The sequence below is a fragment of the Cyprinodon tularosa genome, unplaced genomic scaffold (genome assembly GCF_016077235.1).
Source record: "Cyprinodon tularosa strain WSP-4 unplaced genomic scaffold, ASM1607723v1 ctg160, whole genome shotgun sequence".
Classification (NCBI taxonomy): Eukaryota; Metazoa; Chordata; class Actinopteri; order Cyprinodontiformes; family Cyprinodontidae; genus Cyprinodon; species Cyprinodon tularosa.
The window spans coordinates 1,489,632-1,504,478 of record NW_024038438.1 but is presented as its reverse complement, the minus strand read 5'-3'; the positions used below and the strand labels follow the sequence as shown (position 1 = coordinate 1,504,478).

At 35.0% G+C, this 14,847-nt stretch overlaps 1 protein-coding gene across 1 annotated transcript in view; it reads right to left on the bottom strand.

Annotated features, from left to right (window-relative positions):
- The window catches only part of lsp1a (lymphocyte specific protein 1 a), a 38,512-nt gene that overhangs the window by 16,606 nt on the left and 7,059 nt on the right, over positions 1 to 14,847 (bottom strand). Inside the window, exons 2-7 of the mRNA XM_038280514.1 lie at positions 11,245 to 11,391; positions 8,455 to 8,800; positions 6,735 to 6,874; positions 6,200 to 6,440; positions 3,854 to 3,991; positions 933 to 976 (exon numbers count right to left, since the gene is read on the bottom strand). Of these exons, the coding sequence (XP_038136442.1) occupies positions 933 to 976; positions 3,854 to 3,991; positions 6,200 to 6,440; positions 6,735 to 6,874; positions 8,455 to 8,800; positions 11,245 to 11,391 (1,056 nt within the window). The remainder of the gene's footprint in view (positions 1 to 932; positions 977 to 3,853; positions 3,992 to 6,199; positions 6,441 to 6,734; positions 6,875 to 8,454; positions 8,801 to 11,244; positions 11,392 to 14,847) is intronic.

The following is a 14,847-nucleotide window of genomic DNA, read 5'->3' as shown; positions in this document are numbered from 1 at the left end:
CTGACATCTGAACAGAGTTAAGAAGAGCGATGAATCACAACTTGGGAGTATGATAAACTGAGTAATGTGTGGAGGTCTCCCTTGACCCTCTTCCTTGGGTTGCCATGTATATCTTAAGTTTAGAAAACTAGGGTTAACCATCAGCTTTAAAGTAATTTGGACTTAGGGTTGTTGAAACAGTCATTCATCTCTAGGCAAATTTTATAGAAAATCAATTTTTTTCCTACCCAAGTTGAGGGTGATTTAGACTGATTAATAATTTTCTTCCAACTTACTCCTTTTGTATACTAGGGCTGCTAACATTCCTACAGAACACTATGGAATTGAAGAAAACATGCTTGAAAGCAGCTGTAGAAAAGCTGCTTTTAAAAGAAATATTGAAATGTTCTTTCTCAAGAAAAATTTCTATTTTTGTAATACAGATATTTTCTTATATTTTTTCTCCCCTCTCAGCAAAAAAAATACTTTAGCGTTAGATGGTTTTATGAAAGAATATAGTTTTTAAGTTAGAATCTTACAAACTTCTTAATCACACATTTAATGAAAAAAAGATTAATGCAACACAGGTGAGAATAACGGTTCAAAAAATCAAAAAGGTACAACTTAGAGGTCACTAAATGCAAAAGCTTCAATGATTTAATCGCATTTAAAACCAAAACAATAAATAAATGAACAAATGTTTTCACTAGTTTATTTTAGGTAAAAGTGAACTTATCTCCCAGTAATTGTCTAAGGCATCTATTTTACAAGGCAGTCTGAGCACTCTTGCTAATTCTGTACCATTCTTTAGTTGTGTCTCTGGACTACATACAATAAAGGCCACAAATGACCCTTGCACGGGTTTTTTTTTTAATCCTCTGCCTTTAAAGCTATGAACAACTTGAGTTTAATGTCTCAAATGTCTCAAAATAAAAATATCTAAGCATGGTTACCTTTTCTTTAGTGAACGGTTCAGGGAATTGGTTCTCTCTGCAATCTAAAAAAGAAGGATTTAAAAATTAGCTTTATAAAAAGTTCTCTGACTTAGATTTGTGCATGAAAAAGTATTTCAGCTAGTTGAAAAGACATTTTGAGTATACTCCCATACTCAAAATGCCACCCCCCCCCAATATAACATCATTACATTAACAGTATTTATATAGTAATTACACTTTATGTCGCTGAAGCAATTCAAGCACAAACATTATAGATTGTAAAAAGGTTTGCATGATACATGCTTTTTTTAAGTCCAACATTTTTTTTTTTTTTGCCTGATGGACTTTGCTAAAGTTTAGTTGAAGTAATGGGTAAAAACATCCTTACCTGTAGTAAACAGTTTTCAAAAAAGCTTGCAGTTAATATAAATCCTTTCTTTAAAGCAATGAAGCAAACAGTGAAAGGATTAGTGGGCTATATCATCCACCTCATAATCCAGTGTAGAAGATCAGCTTATGGTGAGTCTGTTGCCATAAATATAAGGCAACAGAAATGCTAATAAATACAGGAAAGTATTGGCTCCATTTATTTAGTTGAATCTTGGTTGATCTAAAACAGACCAGTGAGCAACTGAGGGCTCAAACAACTTTGCAAAAACCCTCCCATGTTGTTTGGCTGAATAAAACAAAACCAAATTTAAATGTACTGTTACATTTTTAAAATAATTGACTGTTAACATATTGCTTTATCATCCAGCAAGAAAACATTTAGGCTTTAGCAGAAAAAGCACTGCAAAGCCCTACTGTAATTTGAGTGTTGTTCCATTTCTCCTGGCAAATAATTTAGCTTCTTGAAGGCCTAAACCTGACAATGTTGAACATAAAGGGAAAAAGCAAATAAAAGACTAAGAAAATATTGGCAAAATTCAGAGGGTGTGGCAAAAATCTCCTCAGCATCCATTTTGTGTTAAAACAAAAATACACAAGCTGATGCACTTATATATTGGAAATCTCCAAAAAAAAGAAAAATTAATTCTTGTCATTATATGTCCATCCTTTCAGTTAAATGCAATTCTACCAACTTTTATGTCTTTCTCACTTAGATAATGCTAATCAACTATTCCAATTGGAAATATTTCAGAATAAATATTTGCTGTCTGATGCATAAGGTTCTCTTTAGTATTTCCACACCGGAGCAATTCTGAATCTGAATCAACTGACTTAGAAAGTAAGAAGGTTTTTCCTAACATTTATAGTTCTACGCGCTCTTATGGAGTGAATATTGTTCCATTATTGCAAACACAAAACATGTTTTGTAATTCAAAATTCACAAAAGATTAAAAACAATGAAATAACAAAAAGATTACGAGTCATTCTTCTGTATTCTAAAAGGTTTTTTTTTTTTTTTTACTTATTGTTTATTTCCTTTTATTGTTTCAACAGTCCTTTTCATTTATTGTGGTAGCCTATTTGTAGGACTATTGTTAATCTGTTTTTCGGGGGTATTTTTTGCTTTTCAGTTTTTTTATATGATTTTTTTTAAGTCCACCCAGAGGAGGGCTGACTGTCTGAAAACTATACTCGAGTAAGACCCCCATTACTTCATCATATTTTCACTAAATTTAAAGCACTAAAATGCATCATATCATCTGATTTAATGAAAAAGTTTTATCATGATGTGAAATTATCTTATCTTCAGTAGATATTCTTCCCCATCCACAGCAATGTTGGACCTTCGAAAGGAAGAGAATGTGATCCGAAAAATGCAATTTGAAAAGAATGTTATTTGTAAAACTTAGTCAGGAAAAAAAGAAAGGATACGTAATAAAAGAATACAAATCATTTCAAAAAGAAAATCTGAGAAAACAGAAAAGTTATCTCCAAAACCATTTTTTTTTTATTAAGAAGTCTTGGAATGCTTCGGATTGCAGTGTTTTTAAATATCCATTTAGAAAATATATTAATTGCCTCCAACAAAGTTGAAACAAAATTCACTCCATACATTTACACCTTCCAAGATATATGGCATTTCCCTTGTATACCATAAAACCCTAAAGGTTTGTGCAAATGAACCTGAAAGTTTCCACCCATTTGTCATTGAGTCCATTCTCTCTCCTGTGAAATCTGTGTTTTCTTTTTATCCAAAAACTCTGTGGGAAAATGTGCGACACACACATGCAGTATGTTATACACATCTGTTCATAGAACCTTACTGTTGACAAAGACAACATCAAGAGGTGTTAAGGTGCAGCCAGGTCATGCCAAAGTCACACAAACACACATGCAAACTTACAACAGCAACATGACTGAAACCGTCAGCTGTGGAAAATATATACAGTTCCAGGTTAGCTTGGACATTCTTTATTCAAATGTATCTCATAAAAGTCTGTTAAACATTAAATAAGAATGTGGTATGAAGTTTCTTTATGGATTTGTTGTTTATATTGGATTAACTGTGATATTGGATAAAACGCTTCTGTATTTTTGTCTTTTATTTTACAAAAAGTTAGCTTAGTGTATCTCAAACATTATTTTGAATAATTATCTAAGAAATTTAACAAAAATAACAAAGAATTCAAAATATATTATTATCAATGGCTTATCCAGTTGCATAATTTCAGCTTTTGTTTTCTTTTATCCCTGAGAAAAGATAACTTTGTCCAAAATGCTTTTTCACTGTTTTCAGATATATTTGCAGTCTCTAATTGAACAAACAGTCTGAAAACCAGGATGATACGTTAGATATTATCTTTTATGAGATTTTGCTTTTGCAGCTGTATCTTGATTACAGATTGAAGAGAAAAGTCTTTAAATGTTTATAGCTATTGAAATGCTGCATGATTCAGCAACCACATAAACCTGGCAGGCTGTTCAGACAAATGCTAAATGTAATCTATCGGGAGTTGTCTGGATATACTGCGTGCTTTTTTTTTAGATACCTTTGGTGTTGAAACTTTGGGAGTAATGGGACTAAACACCTCCTCTCCATCTGTGCTGGATGTACTCAGAGTCTTCATCCTTTCTGCTGCCTCCATTCTCCTCTTATCCATATCTTCCTTCATCTTTCTTCTTTCCTCCTGCATAGAAGGCCAAAAACACTTTATTATACTATAAAGTATAGTATATCATAAAATTCCATCATGATCACTCTTCTGCAAACTCACCTTTCCCATGATGTTAAACTAAAAATTTTAAATCATGTCAATTTTTTTTATTTTTATTCTGTCTCTTTAAACTTCCCTTATCATGTTTGTTCAGTAAAGAATAAAAAGCTGTTTAAGTTGGTTTATTAAAACATTAATAAAAAGGAGCATCAACATGTTTACGCTGAATCAGAACAATCTTTATTTATGTCCAAAAGGGCAAATAACCTTACTAAAAAAAAGTCATTTCCCAGTGGACCATAAAGATCATTTTAATTTGTTGTGTAAAAGACAAAATAGCAGGTTGTAGTAGTGCGAAAAGGGTTATTTTAAATCAAGCAGTGTTGCTGATTACTAACAGTTACTAGTTTGGTACAGAAGGCCTACAACTTCCGAATGGATCATTTCAGACCTTAAAAAACAAACGTTTAACTGAAGCTAACTATCTCAATGCATATTTAAAAAATGAAGAACTCTTATATCTGTTATTCGATTAATTTATTTTTTGTTTATGTTCATGTATATGTGTTTTTTTTTTTTCTTGTGCCGATTCGCCCCCCACATCAGTGACTCCAGTGGAACATCTAGGAAACTTATGAATAGACTGTTTTACTTTTATTTTTTGAGTTACTTTTACTTGAGTAACCTTTTCAACAAAATGTTCATTTAGGAGTAGTTTTACCAGACTGTACTTATTACTTTTACTTGAATAATATTATTACAAAGTATTGCTAGTTTCATTTGAGTAAAATTTCTAAATACTCTACCCACTGTAAGTGAGGTTATTGCATAAAGAAAGGACTTGTTTTAGCAAAAGAGGCGCTGATCACACACCTTGATTAAAGAAGGACTTCTTGTTTTTACATAAACTTCTGTTAACTGTTCTAACATATACTTAATCGCCAAAAATGTTGAGGCACGGCTCAAAATCAGTGAATTTGGGTTTTCCCACATTCCTTTACAATAATACTAAGTAGTGTTTTCATGTTTTTTATGTGTTTTCATATCTTAAAAAGTATTTTCTAAGAAATGATCTTTTCGCAATTATTTATAGATGACATGAATATTAAAGTAGTGTAGTGTCTAATCAGATGCTATAATGAGTTGTTATTATCTAAGTAGCATACTTACCAAAGGCCTTTTACTCTTATCTAATGATTTCTTGATCTGCCACTTTTTACTTTTACTTAAGTACCAATATGTAATCAATTTTTTGGTTACTCGACCCTCCTTTGATAAATATATCCACCTGAATAATAAACAGGGCTGGAGGCATAACACTGCTGCTCTACAGTAGCAGCCATTCAGCATGAAAGAAAAACTCATTATAAAGTCCACCTTTCTTCAAGGATGTCCCACTGAGTCAGTGAAGGCAGTGGGACACAGAAGGGCTGCAGAAAAAATATCTTCCCTTTTAGAAAATGAATTCAGTGAATGATTCTGCAACCTAAACATGCAAACAAGGTTTATCACAGATCTTTCTTTACTGTAGCTGTTTGATCTTTCTAACCATCACTGTTATAAAGAAGCCTTCTAGGTGTTTTTGCACTCATGCCATGATTTGTACACTTTTTTCTTTTTGTTCTGTAAATGATTGTTCTTTTCTCAACTATGGTTAGATATGCAAATTGTATGGCTCACCAGTTGCCTCACTATGTTGCACATTTATTCAGTTTAATCTGTGCATGTCCTTTTTGTAATTACTTTATTTATTTTTGGAAAATTCTACTAGTATATTGTTGCTTCTATTTTTTTTTTTTGTCGCTCATACATTAGAGTTTTCCCCATTGCTGTACAATAACTTATTCCACTCTATTCTGTTCTGTTTGGTTCTATTCAATTCTATTCTGTTCTGCTCTATTCTATTCTATTCTATTCTATTCTATTCTATTCTATTCTATTCTATTCTATTCTATTCTATTCTATTCTATTCTATTCTATTCTGTTCTATTCTATTTTATCTTTTCTATTTTATTCTATCTATTCTATCTGTTCTATTCTTTACTATCCTGTTCTATTTTATTGTAATCTATTCTATGCTGTTCTATTCTATAGTTCAACCTTTGAGTGTACCTACATAAAATCTGTGTAAACTAGTCCTTAGTTCAAAAAGTTTTGCTTTTGGAGCAACAGGATGAGCACCTCCTCTAGAGCCAGCTGTTGCCTCTCCTCTTCCTCCCTTTTGCGCTCCTCTTCTGCACGAGCTCTGCGCCTCTCCTCCCTCCTCTTCTTCAGCTCCTCCAGCTCCTGCTCGGCCTCTATCTGTCTGTGTCTTATTTGCTCCAGCTCCTGACTTTCCTTTTCTTGCAAGCTCTGACGGATTTTCTCCAGTCGCTGCTCAGCTTCCAGGAAGGGCTTTGCTTCCTCTGACTCTGCAGTTTTTCTGCATACAGGAAAAGATTACCTTGATTTAGGTTCTGGACAATGAAACACCACATGGGACTTTGTTATAAGCCCTTGCATTTTTTCCTGAATATGACATTTGTAGTCATAAAATAGTCTTACATTTTTACTGATTTTGACGTATATACAAAATTAATCAGTAGATGATCAGAGTGATGATATTAGCAGATTGTTCTGCTTTGCTCATGCTTGAAAAGGAAACATCTGTTTCTTTCAGATGCTGGATAGATAAACTGGAATTTGTTTAGATTATTTTCTAATTCACACCACTCACCTGCTGGATCTGTTCATTTGGTTCTCAGATGATGTAACTTCCTTACTGGTAGTGACACTCCTGGGGCTCCTGTGTTTTGGTTCTTGGCAAAGGAAAACCTTCGATGTGTAGGACACTCTAGCTTCTTTCTTTTCCACTGCCTGTTTGCCAAAAAATAGATTTTCTTTCATGGGAGTATTATTAAGGAAATGTTGTCTGCTTAACATTCTTCAGTATATTAATATGAAGATGAATGACTTTACATTGTCCATTTTATTTTCCACTTCTCTTTATGTTTCTGAATGATATAACTCGAATGAGTTGAATTTTCTGGAAATATTCCATCCAACAAGTTATTCATTGTTGATGCCCACTTAACTTTAAGGGATGATGGGCAACTGGTGCCTCTGGACAGGTTTCCAATTCATCACAGGGTAACAATGAGACATGAAGGTCAAACAAACATGCACAAAAACCCTTACAATGATCAATTTAGAGACAGCTAACAATCTAGCAGACAGGTTTTCAACTGTTGGACAAAGCCAGAGTACTTGGAGATAACTCATGGATGCAAAGAGGGGAAAAAAGTAATTTGCCTAAAGACACATAATGTCTGACTATGCATCTTAATTTTCTTTGCTAAACTTATAGAAATTTCATAAATCTTAGGATTTGAAAAAAAAAAAAAGAGCTTTAAGCCCACTTGCCTGTGCTGTAATACATTTTTATGAACTTAAAAAATGTAAAATGCTTTATGAACTGCATATTATATAAAACTGTGTAGAACTGGTGATGGTTTTGTGATCTCATGAGGGAATGGATGTCGACCTTCAGATCATGGTGCTCATTTGGGGTACTTAAGCAAGTATTGAGAATCAATGTTTTTAATAATTTAACTCTTCCAAAAATAGTATTTTAGAATCTAAGACAATATTTCTTCAAGAGTTAAAGGTAGCAAAATGTCAAATATCATCATCATGATGATATTTGACATTTTGCAACCCTTATCTCCGTCTGTAGCTGTACTAAGAAAGGTTTAGGCAGCTATATACTGACCCATTTTCCTCACTTTGCCACTTTCTTTTGCTGCCATTTAATTTAGCATCTTCAGCTGTTAATGAAAAAAATCTCTTTTCTTTGATTTTATTTTGCTGTTGTTGCCAAAAATCAACTAAAAAACAACAAAAATAAATAAATCTAATGAGCTCCACAAATCAATGTTACCAATTGTCTCTCCTTCACCTGCAGTTCATTAAGAACTCTGCTGGATGTCTTGTAACATGGACTGGAGTATTTAGGATATTAACATGGTTTGCACTCCCAAACTGACTAAAATGGAGCAATGAGAAGGTCTGTCCAAATGCTCCTGGTAAAGTGGAAGGCCTAATTAAAGCACTGCAGGGATAGATAGGGCTTTTACAGTCACTCCCTAGTTTCTGGAATAAAAAACCCTGGCATTCATACAACCCATACTTTACAGGATTCTTTTCAACATTGGTTTTTAATTTAATCTTAGTTCTATTACTTCTGTTAGGGCATGATTTTTCACACTTTATCACGGAAATCTCCCTTTATTGTCCGTTTTAATTTTTTGATTAATATTTTGTGAATTGCTTTCTTTTTACCCCTTTGTGAGTCAATCCGGTGACATCATTGTTGTTATGAAAGGGGATGTATCAACAGGATCTAAATTGAAATGAATGAATAAAATGCTGCTGTATTTATTTTAAAAAAGCCTTACCTCTGTATTTGGCCTTTGAATCTCCTTTACTGTTCTTGGTAAAACTTCCTTCTCTTTCCTTCTCTTGGCCTCTTCCTCTTGTTCTTTCTTGCTCTCCACCTTTGCTGTGATGATGTCACTTTCCTCCTGCTGACGTCTTTGGAATCGATTGTAAGGCACGGAAGGCTCTGGAGGCTTTTTGACTACATTATTCTTTATAAAGACATTTTCATCAGCTTCCTCCTCTTTGCCGTTGAGGCTCAGCTCCTGAAGATGCTGCAGTCTTTGTTTCTCTTTGCGCTGAGTCCAGTCACTAAAGCCCTCATCTTCCTCAAGAGATGGAAAACTGCTGGGTTTTAATTCATATCTGAAGATAGAGACAAGACTGTTTTAACTGTAGTATTTGGGTGACATACTTATTATCATGTACCTTTCAAATAAGTATTTATAAACTGAAATCGCAGCCATAAATGATGACTATTTAGTTGTGTTTAATTCACCAAGCAAAGCTTGTTGCAAATGTCTCCTTTTGGGTGCTAGAAAATCTGAGAGACATCTACAGTATAGTCAGGAAGTGAGTTAGTTTTCTGCAGAGTTCCCTTTCATTGACGGATTGGGTTTCAAAGGTGTAGGATGATTGCATTTCGAGGAACCGATTATGGAGGCCTGACTTTATTGATTAAACAATTAAAGAAGATTTACTCTGTGTTTGGTGTTTCTGTGTGAATTAGTTGTATGGCATGATCAATATTGAGCAAATTAATGGTAAAAAAAAACATATTTTTAGTAGGTAAACAAACATCAAAAGTTTTGTTTTAAAAATATCCACGATTGGTTGTAGCAATTACCTTTATCTGTAAAAAAAAAAAAAAAATGCTCTAATTGATAAGAATGTAGAAATCAGAGATGATAAAGATGAGGAGGAAGAAGAGGGGAGAGTTGGCTGAAGAAGCTGCTGCTGCTGGGATATGCTGACCCAGATGGAGAATACTGGTACACAGACCTCCAGTTTCTTACTGAAGCTGTTTACAGTTAAAATCCGGATCAAAATAAATTAAATAAGTATTTCCCCAGATATGTCAGAATGATGTTATAATGACTAAAAGTTTTTAATGTTAGCTTCTGAGAACTTTCCGACCTGCTCCAATTCAACATTTGGTGCAGAGTTTTGTACACTTTAAATGAGATTAAGTTATCTTTTAAATGCATTTCTGTAAAATAGTTTAGATTAAAATGAATAAATGGCTATTTAAGTTTCCTCTCTTTTTTTGTACTGTGTATGATTTCCACTTTTAATCAGACTTGACTCTTTGAGTTTCCCCCAGTGTGCTGTTAACAGTGTTATGTGTCTCTGGGAGATGGCAGAAGGAATTCACTCAGCATTCCACAAATGATTAGAACTCTTGATCACCCATTGGAACCCCAACTCACTGCCTGATCATGGTTAAGATAACAACCCTAAACAAACACTAGAGATTCTATTTTAGTGTCTGGAAAAACGCTTACAAAGCAGTTCTTGAGGTGATTGTTTAGGAAGGAAAAGATCTTCTGCATCAGAGGGCATTCCAGGTAATGCACTACAGAAAAGATCTTAGTGTTAAACTGCTACAAAACTACTAAATCCTTTAACTTCCCTAAAATGTTTATTTGAAAGGGATCGCTGCTGCATCTAGTCAAAAGTTCTGGAAGTGACTTAATGTTGAATCACAGCCTCAGACTAGCTGAGACACAGATGAGATGGACGAGGTGTTAGAGTGGTAAGCAATAATTTACAGGCCTTAATTACAAGTCTGCTTCCACACCACAGACTGAGGCATGGTGATCCTTTACCTTGGAGACATTCTCTGCATGCTTTGTAATGACAAAAGAGCCTTGGGTTCAACATCAGATCATCACAGGATGGGGATTTGAAGGGAAATCATTTCCTGCTTCTCTCAGTGAGGTTTTCTGTCCTTACAATGTATGTCATCAGTAAAAGACGGCAAATAAGCTAACATGGGTCAATGCAAAATAAAGTCACAGATGTCTGCTTTGATTCAACCTTGTCTCCTAGCAGAGGATTATCAGTATTAAGCACTAAAAAGTGTTAAAACAAAAAGGGAAATTATTGGAAAAATACCTAATAATAAAAAGCTAAAATGCAAGAAAACAAGACCTAAATAGGAAAATTAGAAACAGGTAGTAGAAATGTTTACGGTAAATAAAATCAAGACCCAAGCACCTCGGAATTATGATAGTGATGAAATATAGACTTCATAACTGCAGGTTAAGAACTTCTTTTGAAAGGAAAGCATCAGGAAAAACTGGCGGTTATGTTACTTATTGTTATGTATAGAGGGATATGTTGTTACAAGACAAGTTTGACAATTACTACAATAGTAATAAGATAATTTTTATTTATTGTTAAGGTCACAATAATAGTTTGAACACCAAACCAACTGCCATCAAAAATCTTTTACTCAAACAGAAAACTCAGATCAGGTCTAGAGTAATCCAGCTGTAAAGGCATCATAAATTTATGTGCAAAGCAAACAGGAAATAAATTAATTTCAGTGCATGTTGGAATTTTGTACTTAATGATACATTTATTTATTTTTTTGGTCAAGACTAGATCATAATAATATTTTAAAGTTGTATTTTAATAATTAATTAATTGATTATTTCTAGTGTACACAAAAACCCTACAACAAGGACATTAAGTAAGTAAGGAAGTCTGCAATCAAGTCTTGTTTATCCAGCAAAATTGAAGACAAACCCATTTCTAGTTTCATTAAAAAGCTGAAGATGAGGACAGCCCTTATGCATACTCACATGTTCCTCTCCTCTGGTGCCTCATTCTCTGGAGATGAGTCTTCGGGTATTGAGCTGCTGTTCCTTCGGCGTAAAGATTCTCGAGCTTTTCGGCGACGTTCCCGTTCCACCTCTTCAGCATCCTCAATACTCCTCTGAGCAGTGAGTCTGGGAAAAAAAAGTATAATTATTACTGAAATGAGTCGAGCTGTACTTAATTTATCTTCATCTATTTCTCTTTCTTTTCTTGGATATTAAGCTTATTGATCTTGGACCAAAGTTTACATTTTGTGATACCAAGAGATTTGTACGAGATATATATTCAGATATAAATCTAACATTTAGAAAAATAAATGCAGGTATACATTTTTCGATTTACATACATTTTATTTTTATTTATGTTTACTTATTGATTTGAATAAGGACAATGCACATTTATCAACATGTCAACTCAAAGCATCGATATAAATATGCCAGAGTTAGCACTACAGCTAACTTGTATCTATTATCAAGAGGCATAAATAACATATTTATATTGGGATCAACATATATTAACATAACATATATTCATAGACACAGGAGTACAAAATCAGTTCATCAAAGAGAGTCCAAATCAACTTAACATATATATTTTACATATGCCTTTAAATCTGAGTAAAATGTGTCATATTAAAATAAATATCATAAATGTGAGATTGAAATTCTTTTTACAGTTTTACAACCGGTGAAAATTTAGAGTTCAAACATGTCAGAAAAAAGGTAGAGAAGCACATTGCTTGATTTGCATACATCAAAGAGTAAAAAAAAAAAGAGAGAGAGAGAGAGAGCTCCTTAAAGCCAATTTCAATGTCAATGATATTAATTCAATTTACAAAAATGTATATTTGGAAAGGTCAAAAGACATTAACAGTCTGCACTGCACGATATTATTTTGCTTTGCTTCACCTAGTACCTAGTACCCAGTATCACCCTTTGCACCCTAGCACCCTAGCTTGTAGTGTCAACAGTGTGAACAGATAGATGACAGAGTTTATAAAGGGTGAGAAAGAACAGCAGGAAGCAACAATGCCACAGCAGTTCAGTCACTGACACATTAAGAAAAAATTGAAATCTAGATAAGTCCTTTTTTCTTAAAATAAGTGCTTTTGTTCTTGGATTGAGGAGGTAAAGAGACACCTTGCCAATGGAACAAGACAATTTACACTTAAAATAAGAAAACACAATTGCATTGTCTTATTTCAAGTGCATGTTATCTAAATATCCTATTTTAAGAGTAAAAATACTCATTCCATTTGCAAACTATCTTATTTACCTACTCAAATTAAGGGTAAATACCGGTAATTTAAAACATTTTCACTTATTTCTAGATCGTTTTTCCAGTGCAAATAAGTTCAAATGAGAGCCACGAGTTAGAAAATATTACTATATTATAAAATTATTTTGTGGGTTCTGTAAAATATTTGGCAAAAGTTGATTCTTACTTCACTGTTTTACTATTAACTGATCAAAAATGGAAACGGAAAAAAGGTCCTCTACAATAATAAACAAGTATGTTCTTACATTTGACTGAAACATATTTAAAATCTCTTATCTGCTGCTACCATTTGTTCTGTTGTTTAGCTGTGGCATTAGCTTAAAGATCCCTTTGAGATCACTCAAAAAAGAAAAATTATTTTGTGGCAAGTTTGACAAGTTCCCAATATTGAATTACAGCATTTATATTTGTAATACATACACACAGATAAATAAAAGCCTGCTCAGCAGAAAGAACTCATCTGTAGGGACACAATGTTGCAAAGGCCTAAAACAAACTGTTTCTCCCAGCAAGGAGCTTTTCTCCGTTCTTCTGTTGGTCGCCTGTAAACTGACACTTGAAGCGAGAACAGACACGCTGTCTCATAATACAATGGCTGACAAGGTTCCCTTAAGCACTGGAGGTCAGAAGCAGTTTAGGAACAATGATTTATGTTAAACAGTGGATGAAGTTTAATGACTCAAAATTCCTAGAAGAAATTCAGTTTCTGTTTTAAATTTTTTTTATGTTACATCTCAAGGTACTTACAAAGAACAGCAGCTGCATTGACTTAGACTTTTTGTATACACAGAGTGCATAACAGTGGGCTGCTCAGTGGCGCAGTGGGTAGCACTGCTCCCTTGCAGCGAGGTTAAAGGTCCGATTCCAGACCCGGGGTATTTCTGCGTGGAGTTTGCATGTTCTCCCTGAGCATGCATGAGCATGCGTGGGTTCTCTCCGGGTACTCCCGGCTTCCTTCCACAGTCCAAAAAGATGACTGTTAGGTCAATTGGCTTCTCTAAATTCTCCTTAGGTGTGAGTGTGTGTGTGAATAGTTGTTTGTTCTGTTTGTCTCTGTGTTGCCCTGCGGTGGACTGGGGACCTGTCCAGGGTGTACCCCGCCTCTCGGCCATTGACAGCTGGAGATAGCACCAGCACCCCTCGCGACCTTGGAATAAGAGTGATGGAGGATGGATGGATGGATGGATGGATGGATGGATGGATGGATGGATGGATGGATGGATGGATGGATGGATGGATGGATGGATGGATGGATGGATGGATGGATGGATGGATGGATGGATGGATGGATGGATGGATGGATGGATGGATGGATGGATGGATGGATGGAGTGTATACCAAACAAAATTTAGTTAAGTACAGCTTTTCAGACAGTAAATGAACATTTCCATTTAATAATGTGCAGCAGTGATCAAATGTAAACAGTGTGGAAGAAAAAACATGGTGCAAAAACTGCATTGATATGGAAGTTCAGAGCATTAATATCTATGGTGCAAATATGCAGTATTTTTTGGTTTTGTGTTATCAGTGAGATGAAGAATCTGTGACATGATTGAGTTTTTTTCAACAGTTAAGCAGTTTGATGGCAGACCCTGCTGGACCTGCATCGAAAGCTGTGAAGTCTCTTCCCAGAGGGCAGCTGGGAGAACAGTCCATGGTGGGGGTGTGAGGGGTCATTGATGATGTTACTTGCTCGGGACACGCAACGCTGGGATGAAATGTCTTTAATGGAGGGAAGAGGAGCCCTGATGATCTTCTCTGCTGTTCTCACCACTCTCCTCACCTTCTTCCAGTCTGAGGCGCTGCAGCCTCCACACCACACAGCGAGACAGCTGGTCAGAACGCTCTCTATGGAGCTTCTGTACAAGGTAGCGAGGAGGGTGGGGACAGGTGGGCTCTCCTCATCCTCCGTAGGAGGAGGTGGTGTTTACATTCCAGGTGAGGTTGTCTGTGATGTGCACGATGAGCAGTGGAGCATGGTTAGGCCTGTTCTTCCTAAAGTCAAAGATGATCTCCTTCGCCTTTTCCACATTCAGGATCAGGCTGTTATCTCTGCACCAGTCCACCAGCTGCTCCACCTGCTCCACCTCCTCTGTAGTCCTGGTCGTTGTCATCTCTAATGTGGCCCACCACCATTGCTATTATAAAATTGTGTAAAACTATACGATATTCAGCTAATATTGAAAAGGAAACATTTCATAATAGCAGTATTTCCAAAAAAAATAACAAATACAATTAAAATTGCAGGAAAATACTTTTGTTCCTTCGATAACTCTGAAACTAACATGGTAGCAGGGGATGTAATTATG